The sequence below is a fragment of the Anarrhichthys ocellatus genome, unplaced genomic scaffold, assembly GCF_004355925.1.
Source record: "Anarrhichthys ocellatus isolate YVR2014 unplaced genomic scaffold, GSC_Weel_1.0 scaffold14, whole genome shotgun sequence".
Taxonomy (NCBI): domain Eukaryota; kingdom Metazoa; phylum Chordata; class Actinopteri; order Perciformes; family Anarhichadidae; genus Anarrhichthys; species Anarrhichthys ocellatus.
In genome coordinates this window covers 2,777,402-2,803,109 of record NW_022280044.1, presented here as the reverse complement: position 1 = coordinate 2,803,109, position 25,708 = coordinate 2,777,402, and the positions used below count along the sequence as shown (strand labels likewise).

At 42.1% G+C, this 25,708-nt stretch overlaps 1 protein-coding gene and 1 long non-coding RNA gene across 2 annotated transcripts; one reads left to right on the top strand and one right to left on the bottom strand.

Annotated features, from left to right (window-relative positions):
• Positions 1–647: 647 nt before the first annotated feature.
• col1a2 (collagen, type I, alpha 2) lies at positions 648–19,605 on the bottom strand. Its single transcript, XM_031853915.1, has 50 exons — positions 19,397–19,605; positions 17,545–17,549; positions 16,127–16,162; positions 15,555–15,638; positions 14,849–14,905; positions 14,501–14,545; positions 14,347–14,400; positions 14,135–14,188; positions 13,937–13,990; positions 13,769–13,822; positions 13,103–13,156; positions 12,764–12,808; positions 12,503–12,601; positions 12,185–12,238; positions 11,768–11,866; positions 11,389–11,433; positions 11,006–11,104; positions 10,805–10,858; positions 10,594–10,701; positions 10,442–10,495; positions 10,198–10,296; positions 9,906–9,959; positions 9,662–9,760; positions 9,498–9,551; positions 9,327–9,380; positions 9,150–9,203; positions 8,897–8,950; positions 8,759–8,803; positions 8,406–8,504; positions 8,135–8,242; positions 7,757–7,810; positions 7,595–7,648; positions 6,830–6,883; positions 6,595–6,648; positions 6,371–6,478; positions 6,214–6,267; positions 5,569–5,622; positions 5,243–5,404; positions 4,972–5,079; positions 4,710–4,817; positions 4,430–4,483; positions 4,233–4,340; positions 4,067–4,120; positions 3,863–3,970; positions 3,694–3,747; positions 3,231–3,338; positions 2,901–3,144; positions 2,597–2,781; positions 2,221–2,463; positions 648–2,010 (listed from the first exon to the last, which is right to left on the bottom strand). The coding sequence occupies exons 1-50, from the start codon at positions 19,464–19,466 to the stop codon at positions 1,864–1,866; spliced, it is 4,059 nt and encodes a 1,352-aa protein (XP_031709775.1). The 5' UTR covers positions 19,467–19,605; the 3' UTR covers positions 648–1,863.
• On the top strand, positions 17,260–24,726 carry LOC116387114 (uncharacterized). Its single transcript, XR_004212999.1, has 3 exons — positions 17,260–17,490; positions 18,514–18,622; positions 22,389–24,726. It is a non-coding gene; the product is annotated as an uncharacterized LOC116387114 (long non-coding RNA).
• The last annotated feature ends 982 nt before the right edge of the window (positions 24,727–25,708 follow it).

Genomic DNA, 25,708 nt, shown 5'->3' with positions numbered 1-25,708 from the left:
AAATGTAGACTTAGCAATAAACCGTTTCTGATTCTGATTCTGAAATGTAGTAATAGTAGTAGTAGGTAGAATGAAATGTGGAGTAAATGTATCTCAAAATCTCACTTCAAAAGTGTCACTTTAGCCAAGTCATTTTAATTAATGTAATGTAAAAAGAAATGCATAGTATGTTTGTAGCCGGATGTCTGTGTGATTAAAGGTTCTATCTGTGGTTTATTATCATAAGGGTTATGCATATCAGATACTGTAGACCCGTTGTTGCAACATGCATCCCAGTCTTTGCTGCTCCGTGGTCAAACTCTGTAATACTCTGTCAGTGAAACGTCTATTAGATAGAATACATTGCACGTCTAGCAGAGATGCGAATAAAAAATCCCATACTGCACTCTAGTGGTTATAGAAAGTGATGCACGTGACTTTTTATGTATTGATGCCTTTATCTTTAGCTGAATACAACTGCTTCTTCATGAGGAGGTATAATTAAATCCACTTTTTCAGAAAGCTTGCATAGCCCGGTTCCCTTAACACACTGAACTCAGCCTCTGACAAGGTGACAAAACAAGTCATTTCTGCAGGAATGCCATGTCCCCACATTGGTGTGCATTTATCACTGCAATTCATGCCTTGATCCAAACCACAGAAATTTATTTGGATGCAAAAGCTGTATTATGCAAGGAAAAGCAACATCAGAAGATGCATATTTACAAGACAAAATGCACGTTAGTAATCACACATTGGCATGGACAGTGTCAACAGAAATTTACTGTACATTAAATTCGGATGTACTGTTGAAAAGCATGAAAGAGGGGGAAAGTAAATAAGATATGGCTGTGCTTCCACAGTCGGAGGATGTTTAAGTTCTTGATGATTTGCTACCATCAGCCAAACTAGAACCAAAATACAGTGACAAACCTTCAATGGTGTCATTAAAACACGAAAGCACTTAAGTCACTGAGTTGTCTGTTTTGGAACATTGGACATGCTTTATTTCAGAACTTTTCACAATTTATTTAAACATCTCACATATACAAAATAGGTACAATAGACTTTGTGATTTCATTTTTTTAGAGAGAAAGAGGCCGCCTAAAAACCATTCAGAATTGGATGAAATATGTGCTGTCAGTATGAACACTCGGTGTGGGGTTTTGAGTAAAAAAAGCCTGAACAAAAAACCAAAACAAAAAAACAACCTTCTAGACAAAACAAAAAAAAAGAGCAAAACAAAATGAAACAAAACAAAAACCAGACATCAGATTTAGAAACATTCCACCTGCTTAAAGTGGGGGAGCATCAGGGGACGAATGCAGGACTCCTCAAATGTCAATACAAAGTAATACAGTAAAAGTGGTTAGCTCCACAGCTGCATATTAGCACCATAGATCTCTGCTTCAAGTAACTGAGCACCTTCCGATACAGCTTGAAGCATTAGAAGTCTTAACATCTCGGTTGTGGACCCAGGTTTTGTCAAAAGTATTTTCTTTAGGTACAGGCATGAGGTAGCTTAAACCTTTTTTTCATGGAAATTGTGGTTTTAAACCTCCTCTTTGGAAGATATACAAAGACCACAAAGTGATGCATACTTTCAGCGTTTTTATTACACTTCTTTTATTTTTTACAAAAGGATGACATGATGTCCCACAACAAGCTGTTTTCCCACGTCCCTTTGGGTTGCTGTATTAATTTGCATTGCACAAACGCTCCCTTCAGTCCATTCAGTCCTCTCAGATAGTTGCCCATCTTAAGCAAGTGGATTCGCAGAGAGAAATCAGCATTCAGTATAAAAAAACAACACAGAAAGAAGGGCAGAGATTTTGTTTTTTCGTTCTTTCTCTCTTTTTGGTGTTTAATTTATCATGAGTCTATTTATTTGAAACAGACTGGGCCAATGTCCAAACCAAACTCCTGATCAGCTCCACCAATGTCCAAAGGTGCAATGTCGAGGATGGGCAGGCGAGATGGTTTATTTGTTCTGTACTCAATCACTGTCTTGCTCCACTCACCAGTGTGTCTCTGCAGGTGCAAAGGAAGAAAAAGAGGGACCAAATGTTAGAATAGTGTCAAAATAATACAAATCACACAGCTGTGAAACAAATTAGCTCTGTCTCGTGACACCAAAAACTGCCTTAATGTAGTAGTTTGCAAACAGAGTAATTTATTTCTCATGAGGAAGAATGAACCTGAAGCGGTGAAGGTAACAGTAAAGACCAAAGAGCAACTCACAGTGCAGCCATCCTCAAGCACGGAGAAGGTGAAGCGGCTGTTGCCCTCGGCTCTCAGCTCAACATCGTTGGAGCCCTGGATCACGACAGCCTTCTTCAGGTTACCGGTCTCATCACTCATGTAGGCGTTGCTGTTCTTGCAGTGGTAGGTGATGTTCTGGCTAGCCTGGTTGGACAGCAGGCGCATGAAGGCAAGCTGGGTGGCCATGCTCTGGGGGCTGAGGGTCGCATCGTTGTAGGTAAACTGCACGAAGGAAAGAATAAGAAATATTACATCTGTTGTTGCTGTTATTTCCGGGTCTTGTGTGCTTGTGTGGTGTTTAAACCCCTTTTGTTTAAAATAAAGTAAAACATGTTTCCTCTCTGTGGACGCTCACCTCAGTACCACCGTTGATGGTCTCTCCGAACCAGACGTGCTTCTTGCCCTCGGTGCTTCTGAACCAGTTCTTGCGAGCGATGCTCTCGGGGTGGGCGTGGATGCAGGTCTCACGGGTGGTGAAGTCGCAGAAGACCTTGATGGCGTCATTGATGCATCCCTGGTTGGGGTCAATCCAGTAGAATCCTACAGGGCAGGAAAAAGAGTGTTTTACTCTACTACATATGGGCTCCAAAAGACATCTTAACCGTACTAAATGTAAGCGGTATCTGCCCCACAGTGCTGTCGGATTAAGTTGAGCTTACCGTTGCTCCATTCGGGGTGGCTGAGCTTGATGTCACGGCAGGTGCGGGCAGGGTTCTTCCTGGATCCCTCAGGGGTGAGCATGTTCTCGATCTGAGTGTTGAGGGACTTGATGGTGGCATCGACCTCGTAGTCCTTGGCTCTCAGAGAGGGCTGATCGGCTCTGTACTCATCGTATCCAGAGACATCATATCCACCACCAGCGGGGCCAGGAGGTCCGGCCAGACCGGGAGATCCAGCAGGACCCTGATATGGATAAATGAGAGGATTGATATGTGTATCACAGTAGCAGTTGTCAACTGTCAGGTTTACAAAACTCTAGATGTGCTTACAGCAGGTCCAACGTATCCAGGGGGTCCACGAACACCAGGAGAGCCAAGGGTTCCATGGCCGCCGGCTCTGCCATCCTTACCAGGGGGTCCGTGGGGTCCAGCAGGTCCCTGAAGAGGAGGTCATCACATGACACAGTCAAACATTCGTCTTTTTACATTACTATATCTCCTGTATTTGTTGTTTTAGTGATCACCAAAATAACACAATGCAACAGAGAATAGTGATAGTTATTAATGTCATGTCACCTTTAGAAATGTTACTAGCTCTGAATGTGGTTCATCACATTACAATAAACACTCCTTGATACTCTCTCTGCCATGGTATCTGCCACACTGGCCTTAACTAGCTCTGCTAATTACTAGCTCACATACAAGCCTTTGATTTGAGGACATGGTGCCTCTATGGATACAGGTGGAACAAGAAAACTACTGGTGTATTGTGGGTTATTAGGATTCCACTCACTCTGGGTCCAGAAGGTCCATTTCCTCCGGCAGCTCCAGAGTCACCGGAGGGTCCCTGAGGGGAGACAAAGTAACAAAGTACATCACTGAGTGACATCATAGTAGGAGTTGTAGATTAGGTAAATATCAGCACGTATTTTGTGTGCATTACGACGGTATGGGTCACTCACAGAAGGTCCGGGCATTCCCTGGAGACCAGCATGTCCACGCAGACCCTTCATGCCTCTCTCTCCCTTCTCTCCACCAACTCCCTTCTCTCCACGAGTTCCAGCAGATCCCTATAACACACACACATACGCGTGTTACATCTGTGTACTTTTAGTCAATCAATTATTATATGTACTATTTCTATGAGTATACTGAATTGTACTTACAGCGCCACCTCTAGCTCCAGCTGCTCCAACAGGTCCAGAGGGACCTCCTGGGCCCTAGATACAAGAAGAGCGAGGAATGAAAGGATGAGAAAGCAGATTAATGTAGATGTTGTGTAACCTGTACATTTTGTGAATTCATCTTAAAAGGGTTGCTGTTTATACGTACAGACTCTCCACGGTTTCCAGGTCTGCCAGATGCTCCAGAGGGGCCAGCAGATCCGGGGGAACCAGAAATTCCCATGGAACCAGCAGGTCCGGGCTCACCACGGTCTCCCTAAACATGGTGGAAAGGTGTAAATGTGGGTCAGAGCACAGCATATGTGTGTGTTCAAATGTGCTTCAATGTGTATGAACACGCATTACCTTGAATCCAGGAGAACCAGGACGACCAGGGGGTCCATCGTTACCAGAGTTACCCTGTAGATGGCAAAGGATATTATAGTTTACATAAAAGTTTCTATCTTGTTATCAGGCTATCGTGTCAGGTTCTTGTGAGTCCATGTTTTTGTCTAATCTATTAAATTTCAACCAATAAATCAGAGTTACATTTGCAACAAGTCATATTTCCATCAAATAAGAGTACTTCTACTCTAATACTCCACATTGAGTTACCACTATCAGGTAATTCCAGATCAATCCTTACCTCACGTCCAGCTTCTCCTTGGGGTCCGGTCATACCAGGCAGGCCAATGTTGCCAGCGGGACCACGAGCTCCAGGGGAACCAGCAGGTCCAACTCTACCAGACTCTCCCTGTGATAGGATGCAGAGAAAACCACTGGGTCAACTACAGTCCCAGGCTTCATACTGTATGTGATACAGTATGTATGGAATGCATGTTTGACCCTCTGGCAGATGTTTTCTTTAGCAAAGGTGCATGGTGACTGAAAACTATCCACAAACTTACCAATCCACCAGCACCACCGGGTGTACCACGATCTCCTCTAGCACCAGGCAGACCAACGAATCCCTGAAGTCCAAGAGGACCACTGATTCCAGCACTACCAGGAGCACCCTAAGCAACACACAAGCCACATATTAATGTATTAGCGATGGATGTCTATGGATCTATATGCCCATAATACAGATGTAAACTCAGTAATATTTTTTTATCCAACAGTTGTTGTTGTTTTCAACATTTCAGTGTTCCATGGTCTCATAATTGTGATCAAACTTACAGGGGGACCAGACTCTCCAGAGGGTCCTTTCTCTCCGGAAAGACCAGGTGGTCCAACCATACCCTGCTCTCCAGAAGGACCAGTGGGACCAGAATCACCACGGAGACCACGAGGACCATCCTTACCAGCTGAACCAGCGGAGCCAGGGGGTCCAACAATACCCTGTGAGGAGAAGAGGAGCAGAATGTGTTAATGTCAGTTTCACTGATATGAGAAGCAGCAAGATGAGAAAATGATTTGAAAATGTTACGTAATCCAATGCATTCAACATGGGCTTGCATGCATGTGTGTGTGTGTTGTGTGTGCGTTATAAGAGCAATACTCACAGCGGGACCAGAACCGCCAACTCTGCCACCAGCACCAGGGAAACCAGTCAGACCCTGACATCGGAAACACACACCATCAAAGGTTACACAGCGGTCATCAAGAATGTGTGGTGTGTCTGTTTGTGTGTGTCTATGTGTGTGTGTGCGTGGACATCAGAGAGGTATAATAAAGATATTTTCTGGCCATGGAGAACAGATGAATAAATGAAATAAAAACCACAAAGAATACAAAATGTTCAATTTGGCTTACTTGACATTTTTGAGTCCTTGAGTACTGCTGAAGCTATATGATACATTTTCCCAAAACTTCATTTATTATCAGTCTTAAAGTTAAGGAAAAATAGAAAATGTGTGAGTTTGTGGCTCAAGTGCTGGTCAGTGGACGGTGGTCGTCCTCTGACATTTACATTTACAAATATAACTTTTCAGATTAAATTGGCCCCTTAGATTGATGATGTTGATTTCCAGTCACTAAATGCTCTGGTAGACTTCACTTGAGCTGAAGGGGCGATAGAGCCGTTTGACTCGGAGGTAAAAAGATTATGTATGTGTTTATGTATACTGTCATGTTTTTAAGGATCTTAAATGGTTACAGATGCAATAAATGTATTCAGGAGGAATTCTTTTAAATGTTTCAGTACTCACAGGAGGTCCGTTGTCTCCACGACCACCAGTAGGTCCAGCAGGGCCAGAAGGACCCTAGAAAAACAGAAATCCGACACCGTTCACATCACTCATATCTCATCTGAGATTTTAAATTGACAATGTAAGTGATTGTATGTCAACTGTAAATGGTACTAACAGCAGGTCCAGACTGTCCAGCGGGTCCAGAAGGACCAGATGGGCCAACTTCTCCCTTTACTCCACCAGGTCCACGCTCTCCTCTTGCTCCGGTCTGACCGTCAGAACCCTGCAAACAGGAAGAGTAATGGGGCAGGGTCAATATCTGGGCAATAGTGTGCGTGTATGTATTTGTATCACCGTATATAATATTTTGTATTGCAAGGTGATCGGCTGCTGGCTTACAGGGGGTCCAGCGAATCCGGGAGATCCAGCAGATCCAACCTCTCCACGCTCTCCCTGTGGAGAACAAGCAGTGGGTCAGAAAGACAATTTAAGCTGCACATAAAAGCTGTAAGTTGTCTTTAGGTCTTTGTCTGTTATAATATCATCAGGTGCTGGTGATATCATGTCAACAGGTAATTTAGGGCGAATATGGTGAAACGAGTTGTAATGAAGGAAGTCAGCCACAGCTACTTACAGAGCCTCCACGAGGTCCAGCGGGACCGGAAGGTCCGAAGCCACCGCTCTCACCCTGGAGGAGAGAACAGTGAGAGTTTCATTAGCTTAGCATAGCTCCGGCAATCTATCCATCCATTCATCCATTATTATCCGTCTATAAATCCATACACACATGAGAAATCTTTTGTCAGCAGCATTGTTTTAAACAGACTTTTGTACTTTAAACAGACTTTTGTACTGTAGATAGAATTTAAAAATGAAATAAAATATAATTCTCACTGTTTTTTTTGTCCAAAAACAATAGGCCAACGTGCCGTAAACCGTTTGGAAAAAGGCTGCTGCAAAGTTGTGCATCCATCGGCTGCATTTATTGTGTTATCGCCTATGCCATCCTAGATTAGGCTGAGGTTGAGCTATTGCTGTAATATTATAAATCAGCCATCAGGTGGCAGTGTTGAGGTTGTAGCATCAGATACAATGCTAAAGTTGGGGTTCTCCTAAAGAGGAGTGCGATGTTCAAGGATATGGATTTGAGTTGGTCAGCCAAGAGATAATATCTGATTGTGATTTGATCTTAAAAACACGTCTTAATGGTTTTCTTCTGTTGGTCGAGAGTCTGCCAGCCATCTTGACTGATGTTGGAGGCAGCCATTTTATAGCTCGTTACAAAGCTCCATAACATTAATTAATCTGTGTTACAGTTTTCATCCTCAACGGCCACATTCTAATGGTTTGTCTCATTATTTGTTTTATGGTAAATAACATCCACACATCACCAACTTACCTTATCACCATTGGCTCCAGTGGGTCCTGGAGGTCCAGCGGGTCCAGCCATACCCTAGAATGAGAGATGAGAGGACACTAAGACCAAGGCTCTGGTGCTCTGGTTGCTACACTCAAACACTTTTATATCAAGTGCTTCAAGAAGAATTAGAGTTGAACTTACACGGCTACCATCTCTGCCAGCATTGCCGTCGGGTCCTCTGTGTCCACCCTCTCCCTAGAGGAGAGACAGGAGGAGGGAAGAATAGCGAGGAAATTTACATTTATTATTTTTACAAGCTTATTTAACAGGGAACATGTATAACAAACACACACGGAGAATTAGGTAAATTGGTGATCAATAATCCAAACAGCATATACATTACATACAACAAGCATTATAAAATAAATACTGGTCACCATATACATAGTCACAGGATGCCTATGGTATTTACAGAGCTGTTGTGGCTGTCTGATTATTAACAAATCTCATTAGCACATTTTAGTTATTTTGAGGGCTGACATCCGATTTATTTGCAGGTGGTAGATTTTTGGAGTTTACCTTCTCTCCCTTGGTTCCAGGGCCACCAGCGCCTCCACGCTCTCCGGGCATGCCACCAGGTCCCTGGTGTCCAGGTCCACCAGCAGCTCCAGCAGCACCAGGCTCTCCCTGGAAACAGACATGACAAACCATGGTTAATTTTTGCATAAAACACACCTGATTCTATAAATACATTACCTCATATATGAGCTTGGCACCAACATATTCGGATTCTACAGGATCATTTTACTCAGAAGGGCAGATAAACAACCATTATATGGCAACATCTTACCTTGCCACCATCGGATCCAGGGGCTCCAGCGGGTCCACGGCTTCCAATTGGTCCCTGAGGTCCAGTAGCTCCGGCAGCACCAGGGTTACCACGCTCTCCCTGCAGGTACACACAGAGGGAGTCAGTGTATTGTCTTCGGCTACTTGAAGCTGGTTGTTTTAATATATGAATGCAAATGTAATCTGCCACAATGACGGAGATATTCTGTTTGTATTCTAACTAATGCTTTTCGCATCATAAATCTGAGAGGCTATTTTGAAAGGTAACACATCCTGAAAATTAACTGGAAACGAAAAAAAAGTCCCTGTACTTCATGTGCTCTGGAAAACAAAGGCATGAACAGGTGAACTCACCTTGATACCAGCAGGTCCAGCAATTCCATGGTCTCCTGAGATTCCCTATACAGACAAGAACGGTGGGTTAGAGATGTACTGCTTATTCTACAATGTATGGTTCGACTGTGCAACAGGAAGTCAGTGTGTGTTACTTACTCTTTCTCCGGCCTTGCCAGCCTCTCCAGCACCTCCAGCGGGACCGGGCAGACCCTGAAAACATCAAGCCGCAACATCAGGACCAATGGACTCAACAGGGCCATTCATGCTGATACTGTGTGTGTGTGGTGTAGCTACTAAGGTTATATTGCAATGAGACTGAAATTGCTCTGATAAATGCACTTTTATGTTTTTCATTGTCTTAGCTCTGTTTACAATGAGCAGGGAATAGAATCAGATGAAGAATGCGAACCTGGAAGCCAGGAGCTCCAGTAGGTCCCTGCTCTCCCTTCTCACCAACACCGCCCTGTAGCGAAAGAGAAAGAGAACGAGAAAGAGAGAAGACCAGTGTTAAAACGACACATAAATGGTGTATGTATTTGTATATGCGATTTATATAATATATTTATATATATAAAAGGATACTTACAGCAGGTCCATTGACACCAGTGGCTCCATTGTTGCCATCAGCTCCAGGGGTTCCCTAGATAGGAATATGATGACATGTTATAACAACTGTCAAAGGAGCTCACACACCATGATGAAACGTTTTATCAGTGAGTTACTATATTAAACACTTGCAGGGTATTTTTTGACTTACTCTCAGTCCTGTGGGGCCGGCGGATCCCTTATCTCCAGGCTTGCCACCCTCACCCTGACGGAGGTAAGAGGTAGGTTAAGCACAGGTTACAATAAACTTGAAAACCAAAACCAAAAAAGAGATCCAAATGCTCATTGTTCAGTTTGGGCTTTGTTTCCACTTACAGAAGGTCCCTTGGGTCCGGGGAAACCAATGTTTCCGGGCTGGCCTCTAGACCCAGATGGGCCAGGAGCTCCAGAGCGGCCATCTTGTCCAGCGGGTCCCTGGAGGAGGAAACAGAAAGTACAGCAGGATGTTAATAAGGAATATCATGAACAGTACAGAATGAGATTGTGTCCGGAAGTAAAATTTGGGGATATTATCAATAATAGATTCACAAGTTTCAGTGTAAAATTCTGATTTACTCACAGAAGGTCCCTCTTTTCCTGGGGGTCCAGAGCTTCCAGGGCTTCCTGAGAGACCCTGTACATGATAAACATCAATCAATCAATCAATCAATTAATCAATCAAACTTCATTCGATGCCTTGAGCCAACTACCTTTAAACTAAATCTTGGGTTTAATCATGCACACAAGGCAAATTCATTTCACAAAACAGCCTTTCACTGCTGCTCCAAGCTAGAGGCCTTTTCTCTCTTTAACCGAGACTCTGAGAACTAACATGGACACCAGATCAAAAACAAAATTAGCAAAAGACTCACCCTGAGACCAGCTGGGCCAGACTCACCGCCGCGGCCAGCATCTCCAGGGGGTCCACGAGGTCCAGAATTGCCAGTGGAACCACGGGCACCAGGCATGCCCTATGAGAAGAAGACAGTATTATATACTATATAATATTGGAAGCATAACAGAACTTTATTTTTGGCTCATCAGTGTAATTAAATATAGATTTGTGTTATCAAAATTGCATGTTGGTGGAAGGAGATTTGTTCATTGCACACTTACAATTGGGCCAGTTCTTCCCTCACTACCAGGCATACCACGGCTGCCAGAGGCGCCCTGTAAGAGACACACAAGCATCAGTAGGTGATCCAAAAAACATGGCTCTGAATATGGAATCATATGGGTCCCATCAGAGACGGTGGTCTGGTACTCACTCTAGCTCCACGGCTTCCAGCAGGTCCATTGGCACCGAGCTCACCATTGGGTCCTCTCTTGCCCTCCTCACCATGAGGTCCGGGGGCTCCCTGAGGTCCAGAGTTACCCTGAGGAAGGCAACAGAGAAGTTGAAGGACAACAGTCATGAAGTATTCAGAGGTCTTCACATTTGATGACATTTTAAATTAAAAGATCAGTACGTGAACTTACAGGCTCTCCTTTGGGTCCGCCATCTCCCTTGATACCCTGAACACCAGGATCTCCCTAAAACAGATAAACAGACACTATTTTACTATTTACACAATTATCTGTGTTTCGGTGTGTCTGTATGCATTGTGTGTACAACTGCATACTTTCAAAAGGAATATGTATGTTTTTTTGGCGTTGTTTGTGTGTCGGTTGTGTACTCACAGAAAGGCCTCTCTGTCCAGCAGAACCCTGAGGGCCCTGGGATCCAGGTCCTCCTCTTGGTCCGGGGAAGCCAGGAGCTCCAGAAACACCAGGGGTACCCTAAATAACAGCCATGAGGGTGAGCATCATTACAGCCTATCTTGAAACATTGCCTGTATTTGATCATTATCTACTTAAATAGAGACTATATTATGCTAAATTGGAATAGAAAAAAATAAAAACTGCATCCTGCAATTAGCAAAAGTAAATCATGTCAATTAAAATAACCACATTATTTATGTGCTATCTGTGCAGCATGGATTAGGGACTAATGGTTGTAACCTCTGTGTGTCTAACTGACGTTTGACCTTCGTATGCCCTAATAGTACAATCTGAGTACTTACAGCAGGTCCCTTGGCTCCATTCAGGCCATTAACACCAGGGTTTCCCTGCAGGAAAAGAACAAGAAATTAGGGAAAACATTCTGATTAAAAACACCTTACTACATCAATTAGTGCATTTAACTTTTTCAAAGATTTAACAAACATACTCCAAAGCACAATAATATGAAAATAGGATAATGTTAGGGGAAATGTGGTAAAGACAAATCAATGCAAATCATAGAATCATAATTAAAAATAAATGTCAAGATTTATATTTAATGAAGTTAATTGAGGAAATCTGTAGCAACACAACAATCCAAACAAAATCAAGGACTAAATAAAATACATGTTTTTGCTTATGATTTTTCCATGAAGAGCGGTATCAGCTTGGTATACGTACAATGGGACCACCGGGGCCAACAGCACCATTGGTACCGGGCTCTCCTCTACCTCCCTGGGGTCCAGATGGGCCAGTAGCTCCACCAGGTCCAATCTCTCCCTGTTAAAGACAAAAACACATCCATGATTAATTAATGAAATCCTAATAAGGGTGTTTCTTAAGGATGTGTTGCAATTATGAAAACAAATGGTCCAGAGTGACTGAGGCATGTCTGAATTATTCCCATGGGGATAATACACAAGAAGCTATTGGAATGGTGAACATTGACGGATGGTCACGTGGAGTTTATTTGTCTGAGTGATGTTGATACTGTATGCCGATGAGAACCTTTCCGTTTGTGGCCCTACACATAAACATCTCTGGGAGGATGTGTTGCCAAAGGACAGTAAATGCCACAGGAAGTGACATCACGCTTACCTTGGGTCCGGGGCCACCGGGGAAACCTGGGGGACCAGCAGATCCGAGGGGACCCTGGGTAGAAGAACAGCTGATATGACATCCAGATATATGTAACATAGGTCAAAGCTCACATTACATTTGTCTAATATGGGTGCAATAATATCCATATAATCAATATTTAGTAGCATATTTATCCTTCCTCTGACATTATATTACACATTGTCATTACTATATACTTTAAAATATCAATCACCAAGTACAATCTGGATTGGTATCTTGAGTTCAATATTCACAAAATGCATTCATCTTACAAGAGTTTAAAAGGCCAATACTCACAGCAGGGCCAGAGGGTCCAACATTGCCATCAGCACCACGAGAACCAGCAGGGCCAGCAGGACCGGGACGGCCTCTCTCACCAGTCGTACCACGAGCTCCCTAAAGAGAGAATACACACAAAATAGAAGTCATGAGAAATGTGTCTTTACTGCAGTCGTGTAATGGCAAATGATGAACGATGGCTAAGTTATTATTATGGCAGGGTTTACCAAGGTAACTAAGGTTTTTGTGCACAAATGCTAAACTCGATCAAAAACTTACAGCGAGTCCAGAACTTCCAGAAGCACCGTGGGCACCATTCTCACCCTATAGTAGAGACAGGAGAGGAGATTAGGTATCTGGAGTGAAGGGACTCAAGGTCAGAGGTGAAAAACCTGACAAAGTATTGGTAACATTAAACTGAATTTTGGTTTGTGTGTGTGTGCGTTATATATCTACTTACACTAGATAAACTAAGTTGTGTAAATGCATCCTTGCAGAAACTACAATACATTACTCGGAAGTCTAACCCTGAACTTATCAGTAGGCTGACATCGACATCAATACAAGAGAAACTGGGATCCGACATGAAATGAAGTACTCATTGGGTGCCCTCCTTACCTTGGAACCGGCACCACCGTTCTCTCCCTTGCGTCCATCCAAACCAGTGTAGCCCTGTAGCACAGAAAGAGAGTGATGATGGAAGATGTTCATAAGGGCAAACAGACATCACATGACAGCCTGTGGGCTATATAAAGGAATAGAGAGTGCTATTATTATCACTCCTATTAATTGGAAATATACTGTGCTACTCCAGAAACAATTAAGAAGAGATAAGGGACAAAGTGATGAGACGGGGATCCTCATTAGATCGATCAGATTATCAGAGGGATCAGTATTTGGGATGCTTGTTCGACCTCTTATGAGAATATGTACTGACATCCAAAGTATCACGTAAGACATTCAGGAAGCTGTTTGCAAAGGTGGTTTCCCAGGAAGTTTTACTGTCTGGCTGGAGAATTTCTCATGCAAAACAGGGACTAAAAATCTTAAATGGCAGCCATTAAGCTCTGTTATAATTCTACATTGCTCCTCATGAGGCAGGAAAAAGGAAGTTAATTCTATAATCACTCCCACGATGCTCCCAATCTATTTATTCCACACAGCACAGGTGTAGCTTTTCCACCATTTTTGTTGTTGTTTTGGAGCAGTTTTGGCTGCTTGCCTTGAAGCCAGTGGGCTTCAGGGGATTAGGTAAACCACGTAGAGGAAAAGATCAACACTCACTCTGTGTCCCTTCATTCCTGGAAGTCCAGGGGTTCCAGGGAATCCACGAGCGCCCTGCCATTCAAAATAGAGAAAGTATTACTGAGACATGCTTCATATTTATCGTTCAGATGTCTGTTTTGTATCTGTTCGTTTTTGTTCTCCTTGTTTTCGGAGAACATCTCTTACCTGTGGGCCGGGGGTACCTCTGTCTCCGGGCTTGCCAGGTCTGCCGTTGTTACCCTGTGAGTCAGCAAAACAGACATTTTCATTTCACATTGTAGCTGTTAAGAAACTCAACAGCAGCAACTCAGAACCATTACAAGATTACAAGAAAACCAAAGTAGTGCCGGAAAAGGGCCTGTAGAAACACAAATGTATACGTACATCCTCTCCAGATTTGCCAGGGGGTCCGGAGGGGCCAGTGGAACCAAAATGACCCTTGGGAAGGAAAACCAGAACATTTAAGATCGCAAAGACAACAAATACTTTTAGGATTGTGGCATCACATGGATGAGTCTGACAAAGAAATGAGCACAAAGCAATTCTAAACACATGATAATTTGAAGAATGGTGTGTATTTTGGAAGATAATCTTACAGTCTGTCCAGGCTCTCCGGGCTCACCAGGGTGTCCAGTGTGTCCCTGAGCTCCCTGTTGAATGACAAGAGGCAGTTATAGATAGTATAGAGTCATGTATACATTATAGTAACAGCAGATTGAATTTAAATTAGCAGGGTGTGTGTGAACTTACAGGAGGTCCAGGAGGTCCAGGAGGGCCTCTAGCGCCCATTATACCCTGAAAAGGAGAAATAAGTTAATTATACACATCATTTATCAACAATAAAATAATCTACGCTGGTGCGCTTTGTCCTGTGTGTGAGGACTAGAATCAGAATTCAAAGGTGTGAGGTAAGTATCCTAGCATGGACTATAAGTATTTATGTGAAGGCAAGAATGTAAAGACACACATAGAAGTAACAGACAGCTCAGGTCCTGTGAAGTCTGTATCTATTGAAACAAAGGTTGGTTGGGGTGTGTGTGTAGATAAAGGTGTGTGTTTATTTGCGTGTGTATGTGGTAGAAAGAGAGGGTCCCTCACCATGGGTCCAGGGCCGGCATCGGGAGCTTTTACACCATCATACTGAGCAGCAAAGTTCTGATAAAAAGAAGAAAAAAACACCACAGATTAATCAGTCATATTGTCATTATCGGACAAGCAGAGCATTGATCCAGTACCAAGGAATAGCAGTGGTCACTGTTTCCAGTAGTCCAAGTTGATGTAATTGGCATGACACAACAATCAGCCATGAAAAGATACTGTAGGAACATACAACAGCTGCATGTGCTACTTTAAATTGGTCCTTTTTGCACCTATAATCAGATTTACCATAACATGGAAGTCAGCATCCTACAGTATATAGCTCTTCAAAGAGATTTAACTAATAGCACTAACAGAAATCTAGTTGTGCTGCTCTGTTGGGTCATAGTGACAAATAGGTGAAGGACAAAGGGTCAAAAGTCACAGGGTTATGACATTAAAAAAAAGCAAAGCAGCAGGAGTGATTATAAACGCTGCCAGCCAGAGCTGCACAGAAACGTGGCCTGCAGCCCCGAATGAGCCAAATTTGGCTCAGACACACACATCACACAGACATATTTCAATGCTTTGTCTGCAGTTTGCATCATGAGAATCATTGGAAGTCAAACCACTGCTGAAACTGCATTATCGTTATAGTTTTTGGACCACTTTTGAGATATACACTGTTGAGCTAAGCGGCTTATTTAGCGAGTATAAAGAGACTTACTCCTCCGAGCCCAGGGGGACCAGGGGGGCCAGCGGTGCCAGGGAGTCCGGGTTTGCCATCTCTTCCATTTGGGCCCTGAGCACCCTGTAAAACACAGATGACATAGTGAGCAAACACTGTTGCTGGATGAACAGCTGCTGATAGGATGGTTTTCTTGTGATTGTTCGATTATTGTGTTTCATGAATGAACAGAATCAAGAGATAAATAGATAAAGCTTGATCACTGTTGTAGCTGATTGTGTTATTATAAGATATGATGAGCAGACTTTATTTCAGTAACAATGAGGGGAACAAAATTCTACTTTGAAAAATTAATTTGCTAATACAATAAATGAAGTAAATATTTGAAATAGTACCCATCATATCCATGCACATCACTATTAGTGTCCCTAAAACCTAGGGCCTATGGATGATGTAAAGAAAGGGGTGTGGCCTAATAAGGTTAGAGGGTCAAATGATGTCAACAAACACAGAGCCAAAGATACATACAAAATGCACCACATTAATTGCATAAATGTCATAATTGGTAACAGTTGTTTGATCGAAGGAAGCAGAGTTTCGCTTCAGCTTACCCTGTCACCTCGAGGTCCTTTGTCTCCTTGGGGACCCTGCAGCAGAAAATCACTCAGTCAGACCAGAACAATTGCTGCTGTAGCAACATGTCAGATCCTAAACATTCCCCCAGCAAAGCAGGCATCTAATCTGAACTATGTCAATGTAACGAAAAGCATATCAAAACCAGATATGAATTATATTCAAACAATCTGGTATATGATAAATCAAAAAAATGTGTATGAAAGCAAACTTGATCTTCCAGCGAGAGGATAAGCAAGTTAAAACACATTTCAGTGATTAAAACAGACATCATAAAGATGCCCTCTGACCTTTTCTAATCCAAACTACACTTTGTGCGTCTGATATGTCACACTGCAGGTGAATGACACATAAGAACAACATTATGTGCTCACCTTGACTTTTCCCTAAATAAAAATGAAAGAAGACAAATAAATGTAAGATTTATTTAGTCTTCTCAGGCCATTTAACGTGTAGGCTATTGCGAACGTTCAGCTCTCTTATCTTTTGCGTAAGCATGATGATGAGTGACTATCGCAAGAAACAGCTAAGCATGCTAATTAAGATGTGATACTATGATGAGGATAAATTAAACATGCTCATGCAGATACAGGAGTTACAATGAAAACGCAGCAGAGCAATGTGCATGTGGTATAAATAATCAACATGTGCACAGAGATGCTAAAAGGAGCGTCCCAAACCAGACTCAACAACCTCTTAGCAGAGTATATGTTAGTCCATGGAACAAATACAAGTTCTGAGTTGTTACCAGAACCCCACAGTGCATACTGCACCTTTAAAACATTAAAATGCTGCAAACACCATGCTGATTTGGGCAATCTCAATTATGAGCAGAGTCATTCAAACAAACACTCATCGGGTTTTGTTTGTCTTCCATTAGAGGGGCCTCAGTCTGATTTATAACAATGAAATACTTTTCTATTTTTAGCTTATCTGAGCTGAAGATCTCAACCTTTCCTAACTGGTCTGAGATCAGCATTCATAAATCAAAATCAAATCCTGATCAAGGAGCAGGGGACGACTCCAAACTGACCCAAAGCCAGCTGTTAGGGGCAAACCTCCCTCTGCCCCTTAGAAAGGATCCTTTGTACCAGGCCCCATGGGTGCCTCAGAGCTGTGGTTTTAGCTTTCATTGACACAAACTTTAGCCAATAGGACCCTCACCTATTCATGGACAGGAAGGGAGAAAACTGAAAGAAATAACTTGGTTCAGGGGCAGAAACTCCGAAATTAAATTCTCTGCCATCGTTGAGATTGCTCATATGGTCAAGACCAAACGAGATGTCTTGCTGTCATGGAATATTTCACAGCGCTTGGAAGATTAAAACAGCAAAGAGACAAGGTAAAGCTATCATTAAGAATTGTTGCTTTCATGATATCATGCGTGTGTACTAACCGAGTCTGTGGCGTTGGAGAGATGGGGAGGAGGAAGAGGGAGAACATGAGGGTGGGGAGAGAAGAGGGAATACTCCGTTAGAACATGATACGCATTTTGAGAGCAAAACAGTCAGAAACAGTGTCATTTCAATCCATCTCTATTCTTTTTGATTGCATTAACTCTTTCTTTGGGTCAGTGAAAAGAGTTCTGTTTGCCTTTGAATGAGAACAAAGTTTAGTAAAATGTACACACAAGACTGCAACTACACTATGCAGAAACAAGACTGGAATAAAATGCACAGTAGCCATGTTAAAATCTAATAATCCCATATTCAAAGACAACGTATTTTTTTCCTTTCAAAGGTAGCAACAGAAAGCAACAGAAAGCTGCACTGCTTGTGTGTTTTGATGGCGTTAAACGTCATCTCGGGCTTAAATAATGTGTCAGAGCTCAAGACAAGTTTAAAAATAAAGCGACCCTTCTGACCAGAATTTCGAAATGTTGAACAAAACCTTCTGTCAGGCTTAAAACATCTGGCTCTTGCTATCAATCTGCTTGATGTGTGAAAGTGTAGCTGAGGGCCATCTCTGCATGCTAAACGCCTTCAGCGTTTGTCTAACTCTGTATTGAATGTGAATCTCAGCGTTGAATAGCATTCCAGAAGGATCCGGCTATTAACAGGCCCGGACTGGTAGTTTGTGCCCTTGGGACAGGAATAGTTGGGCTGCTACTGCAAACAAGATAAGAACTACATCACTTGTATTGGGGGATGTTTGACATCAGTTATTTATCCTGTTTAGATTCCTGCTGCTATATTGTTAAAAGGTGCATTTTCAGATTTTGTGTTAAAAAGAGGTGAATTTTAGCCCAATTAGATTGAAGCCTAGTAAAAGCCAAAATTGTAAAGCAGTTTTGATTATCTGATGACTGCAATATGGCCGATGTTCATGGCTGACATGTGTCTCTCTCATCGAAAATGTGTTGCAGGTGGACATCAGCTGGTCATGGCTGGGTTTGGCCCAGCTGGGACCTCCCCATGAACTCTAACGCTTCATGTCCAATCTACACCACAAGGCGGCGCACTTGGACATTCAAGGTGATGGGAGACAATTTATCTCCCCATTTTAAACTTTTTTACTGTAATAGTAAAAAAGTTACCAAGAAGCTTTAACATAAATGCATATTTTGTGGTATATTCTTTAAATCGTTTTGTGTCCTAAATAATGATAAATTCCGCAGTAAAGTGTAACTATAAAGACAGTTATAGACCAGGTTTAACGCAAATCTAGAAATACTATAATATATAAGCATTTAGTCTAATTTCTACTTTAAAAAAAAACAGATGCGCTTCTCTTTAGAGAGAAAAAAATCGAATTGGTGCCAAGTAGAAGTTTGCCCTCATGGCCACCAGGGGGAGGCATCGCCGTTTCCTATAATAAAGCTTCATTAGCTGGACGTCTGGATGGAACAATACGTACAACGCCCCACGAAGTTTTTCATCTAATGTCTGAAAGAAAAATACACATTTAGTCTATTTTGATGACTCCACATGCATTACAAGTTTTAAAAAGTCACTAGGTCGATTACTTTAGAGGTCTCTTTCAAAGCGAGAAAACTTTTTTCAGGAGTGCAACTTCTCCCTCTCGGAAACTAATGAAATATAAAATTATTGTATCCTTGGGTAAAAAAAAAGGTGAAGAATCCTCTGCATGAGCTAAATCCGTTGAGCTTTAGTCTGCAGTGCTTTGAGCTGTCTTCAGGTTGACCTTCATGTAAGTCCCAAATAAAAGTCAAAGCGCAAGATCCTCAAGCAGTGGGACCCGAGAAAAAAGATATCCATCACAGAAAAAGAGCAGATATTCAAACTTACATTGACATGACGCTAGGTATGAAGTTACTGCAAGCAGCAACAGAATCCGAGTATCCACAAAGCTGAGCATGTCTACGCAGACATGCAGACTCCTTGTGCTGCTAAACCCCTGTTTTTAAATCACCCTTCAAGCAGGCTTACAGTTGTGATGACACGAGTAACTCCAAACTGAGCGGAAACCTGCTGCCGTGATGCTAGAATAATAATGTTCTACCAGGCCTATTTATACGGCAGGAGGGTCCCTGGTCTGCGTGTCAAAAGTCAGCCCACCGGCCAATGAGAGAAGAGAAACCCAATCTGACTCCCATCCCTCTCCAGCTCACACTCAGTCATGTGGTGCTGCATCTCCCAGCCTCCTCTCCACCAGAACCCGTTTGGCAACGCTTTTGCGATGATGACGAGTGCAACGTTTTAATTAGATCCATTCTTTTTGAGGACGTGGACAGCGTCGAGGTTTAAAAGGGAGAAGAAGGCCTACGTTTTTCCCCTCTTTTACGGGTTGCAGGGAATCCGGAGTGTCAGTACTGAGATACGGGCGGCTGGTATCCAACCTTACGCGCAGTTTAGGTTTGCGCGTAAAATGTGTCCGTTTTGGTGCACATCGGTGGGCTTCAATTGGTACCGAGAGGGCCCGATTCTTCTCCACTTTGTATTTATTGAAGAAAGTAACTTTTAGACGGAGTGTAGCAATATCTATTGAACTATTGTTGATCTATTATAATTTAATTGTAATCATTTAATTGTCAGTTTGCCGTTTTTACGCAAGGATTTCTTTGAAAAACTTCTCACATCTAAGCCTTATTCTTCTATTGTTTATGGCATTCTCGTGGCAACCTTGCTATTTTGTGTATTATGTGGCTGCCAACAATGTCGATTATGCAGTCAAGCAGATTTGTGTCATTTTTCACATTTTTTTTTCAAACCACATGCATTAATAATTTCCCAAACAATTGACGTGTTAAAATAAAATAATGTTTCTGTTTCTACATCTGGATATTTCCGTAAAGTTGCTAAACTCTTTAGATCAGTTTACAATGACTCTGCAAAAAGCTTATTAGTGGAATGCAGGGATTCACATTGAACATAGTCTGCTGGAGCTTTACTCTGACAAAAGACAGGTGTGAAGGAGAGATTTAGTTTCAACCTCTCTCTCTCTCCCTCTCTCTCTCTGAGCAGCTCTTACCTGCCCACATGACCAAACATGCCATCTTTTCTCCTTCCACTCCAACAACAGTCAGCGTGGCCCTCATGCTACCTTATATTACACATCCACTGTCCTTTACAGTGAGTAAAGCACACAGCATAAATATATTTCTAAATGAATGCAGTGCTGCACTCAGTGTTTAAACTCTCACATTTACATTATTAACCAGAATCAATCTATTCACGACTAAAACAAATGTATAGCTCAGTGCAGCAGCCCTGTGTCACAGGAGGAATAATCACAATAGGAAAATGTTCTAATGGCACACGATGACTGTTGAGATCCTATTCTTTGAATGAGAGACGATTGCTGGTTATGAAGGAATAAACCAGTAGAATCAGTTCATGACTTCAACCAGTGATGTAAAGAATTACCTCCCTATTCCGTCTTATCTTATTCTGCATCTCATAAAGGATATTTGCTGCACCATGAATTCAAGAAGGAGAAAAGTTGTCTTTCTTCAATCACCAAGACATACTTACATTTGCTCAATAAACACTAAATATGAAAACTAGTGTGTCCGTCAGGTGGAAAGGAAAAGGATCTCCACTTTGAAACTCTTCTGTGAGCCTGGACAAACACTTTTTGGGGTTTTAATGCAGATCATAATGATAAAAAGCTTGTTGTTTCTGAATGACTTTATCATCAATTATGTGTTATAAAGTTGGGTTTTGCAACATGGTAGGTACTAGCACTAACTATTTAAGCCGCTCTAAAATAATATAGAAACAAAGGAGGTTACATCTTGGTTCTGTTATATTACAGTTTACTGAACTCTTCCAGATAAGCTCTTCTTTGCCTCCTGCTCACAGAAAGGCCCGTTCTCTTTCCTCCCCCCTCTGTACCCAAAAAAAAAGTAATTGTTGGACACTCCCGAGAACTTCACCTCAACTCCTCCCTGAGTCGAACCAGAAAGATAGAAAGACAGAGAAAAAAAGAAGGGGAGGGGCGAGCGAGATGAAATGTGTTTTAAAGATGGCAGAGCTCCCACTCACTGCAGAGTTACATTCTCATGTTTGCTGAGGAGCTAAAGCCTTGAAGTAGCCGGAGAGACCAGACAGGCGGCGTAGGAAATCAAAGATGGCTGCAAAGCTCCACATCATCAGACTTTTTTCCCCCCCGTCTTGATTCAACCACGTTTCACATGAAACAGTCAGTTGTGTCTTATCCTTTCATTTCAGGGATTATTTGCTCTTTGCGGACATTCAAAAACATGATTAGCTTTAAAAAAAAACACTTTTTGAAAGCTAAGTTTGAAATTTTTTTAAAATCGATTTAACTCTAAAACCAAAGGGGTCATGGACATGGCAGCAGACACAAATAAATGAAAAAAACAATTCAACCCCTAAGCACTCACTGTTGTCTACTTGATAATTCATTTTCCAGTCACTGTATACTGAAGATGTTTTCATTGGCATTTTCAGGAGAAAATCTCAAGATTGTGAGGGTGTGGGTCGATTTATCACTGGGGGTAGACAGCTAGTTTATGTTACCGAATGCATCTGCAAACTCCTGGGAAACATCTGAAGATGGTACAGACAGCAAAACTGGTCACCCAGTCTCACTTCTGTAGTCTCCCAGTTCAGCTTTGGTGACAGTTAAATGTAGTGCCTTCTTAACCATGTTTTTATTAAGGAAATAAGAATGCTGCAATGGCGAAGAGTAAAGTAAAGTCAGCTAAATTAAAATCAGACAAGATTCATTCCTTTCCTCTCCTGGAGGTTTCTTTTAATCCCTCAGTCATTTTGAATCTCACATCTTGCTCCTCTCCTCTGCTGTCTCCCATAGTGCTGCCAGCTGGGCCCGCAGACAGATTCCTCCAGATGTGCTACGCTCTGATTGGCTCGTCGACGTTGTTTTCTCACTGGCCTCGTCTCACTGCGTCTCATATTTCCATTCTGATGCGGAAGAAAGCGCTAAGGATTATGGGTGCAGTGGGTCCTCTCATGTCGGGGGTGACTGTCCACCTGTCAGCCAGCTGGTGAGGAAAAGAGCACACAGCCAATAAGATTCGATTTTGATCAGCTGCTGTATGCTCGGAGGGAAATGTAGAACCATTGCATCCTTGATAGGGAAATGCGAGAGTATATCTGATGTTATCGTGTCAGATCGCGGCGAAGAATTACAGAAAAGATCAGATGGTAACACTTCAAATGGCATGACTTGAAGCATGAAGAACATCGACAGATGTTTATTTTAATACACCTTGTCTATCTGCGTCTGTAGATTTCTCCTAAATTTAGCAAAAGATAGCATTAGATAATGCCTCATTTGCATATTTAAACGTAATTATAGAGAAGTTTCATGGTGATATATATTAGTTATTTGTTGCCCCTCACCTGCATGGAATCATTCGTTATATTTATTCAATCGTTTATTGTGGCTTCCTCTTTATTTTGTTGTGTGTTCGTCCATACTGTACCACAACTTTGAGTACAAAGAGCCATTTCAGTGAGAGTTAACAGAGTGAAATTTCCTTTTTTCTATTTAGTATGCATTTGAGGGTGTCTCAAAGCATTTTAAAAGGGGACAACGTGATTCTGAACAAGGATGCCCGTCCACATTTTTCTACTGTAAAATAAAGTAAACAAAGCATATGTGGCCCACACACTCAGACACCGGCAGCTGTCTGTCGAGGAAGTTTAGAGATAGAGCAGAGAGAAAGAGAGAGTTAGTGATTAAAGAGGAGGGGCGCGCACACACACACCTATAATCCTGTCACAGACTGAAGCAAAGAGAGAGACGACAGAGAGCAGAAAAGATCAAAAACAGGGTTGAAGGAAGCAGAGAGTGATGGATAAAAAGGTTCAGACACACTGCCCTCTGTGACACACACAGATAGAGGCACTAATTAAACAGAGCACTGCACACCACACACACACACACACGCACACACACACACACACATACACAAAGCAGACATGCAGGGGCGGTTGAGGTTTCCAAATTACAGCCTATATTCCAGTCGCTTTTTGTCTTTCTCCTCTGAAAACTTGCAACGGATTTTCCAACGCAGTAATACTGTCGGTAAAAACTAGAAACTATGAAACTCTGCCCGTCTATGAAAAACAAAAAATAAATAACGAATTAGCATTTCTAAATTGTGGAGTGTGCCCCCCCGTTTCCAGTCTTAAGGCTAAGCTAAGCTATCCAGCTTCTGGTGGTAGCTTAACATTTACCACACGAGAGGTATCCATCTTCTCATCTAGCTCTCAGCCAGAAAGCAAATTAGCATATTCCCCAACATGTCGAACAATAAGGTTTTTTAAATCATTTGATTTCACACTCCAACTGCATTGCATTTCTTTCAGAATGAATAAAGATCTTGAAGTCAATGGGTTCTTTAATGTGTTTTTGGTAAAATGCCTGAAATCAGGTCTGTGGTTTACACAAGCTTAAGAGGTTCAAACGTTTTGCTCTACGATATATAGAATACGTCAGTAAATATCCCTCTTGTAAATTGAGGAAGCTTTCACGGGTCTTAAAAAAGAAAGTTGGTAACAACGGGCTAAATGAGACAACAAAATGAATTCACACCAACTAGTTCGCCTTCACGGCCTAGTTATGTACAATAGCACTCATGCGATCGTGGTGTAGTTTGTTTATAGCCTAGCGTTAGCTTTTTACTTCTGCAAATTGCACTTACGCTTCAAAAATGATTAAAAGTAGAGTTAAAGTGTAAACCTTGGAAGTATCGTACATTTTTAATCCAGGAGAGAAAAGGAGAAAGAAGACAAAGGAAACACAAACACAAGAAAGTTATCTTGCTCCAGCTAGCGAGGAACTCTTTTGCTGAGACCGTTGATAGACAAAGAATGATAACCCTCATCTCTGAAGTATTTTGGCTAATTTTCTGTCTGTTTATTTGTGAAGTGAAACAAACTGAAATCAACGCTGTGACACACAGCAACATCTATCTAAAGTTCGCTAACATTGGCCACTAGCCAAGTGCTGTTCATATCAGACCATGTTATGCTTCAGCAACTAATTCGCTGGATGTGTTGGACTGAACACTGATTGTTTATATTGCTTATGAATTTAGCTTAACATTTGTAAGAGGAGAATTGTGTAAATTCTTCTTTCAAAAGTTCCATAATCTCACTTTAAGCCCGACTAATTGTTATAGTTGTCCGAACCATCCCATCGTAGAGAAATATTCCAGATGCAGAGTGCATCATTTTATGTGTATATACTTATATATATATATATATATATACTTCTTTATTTAGTCGAGGCGATAAGCAGTGAACCGCTGCTCCTTTAGTCAGTTAAAGAAAGCAGCAACACGCAACAGAAAAAGTCAGGCATGTAGATTTAGCGACATTTACATTGAGAGGAGAACGTGGAAGCCGCTGCCACTTGCACGAGTCTTTAAGCACACCGATCAAAAAGGCTGGCTGAGTCAAAGAATTCCGCTCTCTTGTTGGCTCGACAGGCCTGAGCGCATATCAGCATGCTGAGGCCACCGGCATTATTCACCCCGCTGACTGACTCTGTAGCACCCAGGAAGGAAGGAACTGGGGGAGGACGAGTAAAAGACAGGCCAGGGCTTTTTAAGGAGCTCTCATTTGCTTTAAGTGCTTCAAATTATACTTCACCCTCGGTCAAGTTTGTGACGTGTATATGTGTATGTAACACATTTTCTCGCTCATTACCGTCCTTCTCTTGCTTTTCCTGTTTTCCCCTTTGTTTCTATCATTTCACCTTCTCCCCACCATCTCTCCATCTTTGCCTCTCTTTCTCCCTTCACTCCCATAGTTTACCACATCTGCAGGCTCTTTCCAGTGGAATATATTTGTTGAACGTAAGCTGAGGGGAGGCGGGGTTATTGAAGAGCCGCTCTAATGTCAGTTTGGGGATGGGTGGGAGTGAGGGGTACGGGCAAGGGAGAGTATAAATATGTCTCAGGAAACACAAGCGAGGATGGTGGAGAAGTTGAGTCACAGCGAATAGCTCTTCCATTAGAGATACACTCAAAGAAAATACAGCTTTTCTCTCGTGAAAATGGCTTCTTGCATATTTATTGCGTACTTCAGAGGATATATCAAAATTTAAGCAAAGACAATTCCCCCAAAAAGCTTTTCTGTCAATGAAAGAGCTCAAGTGAT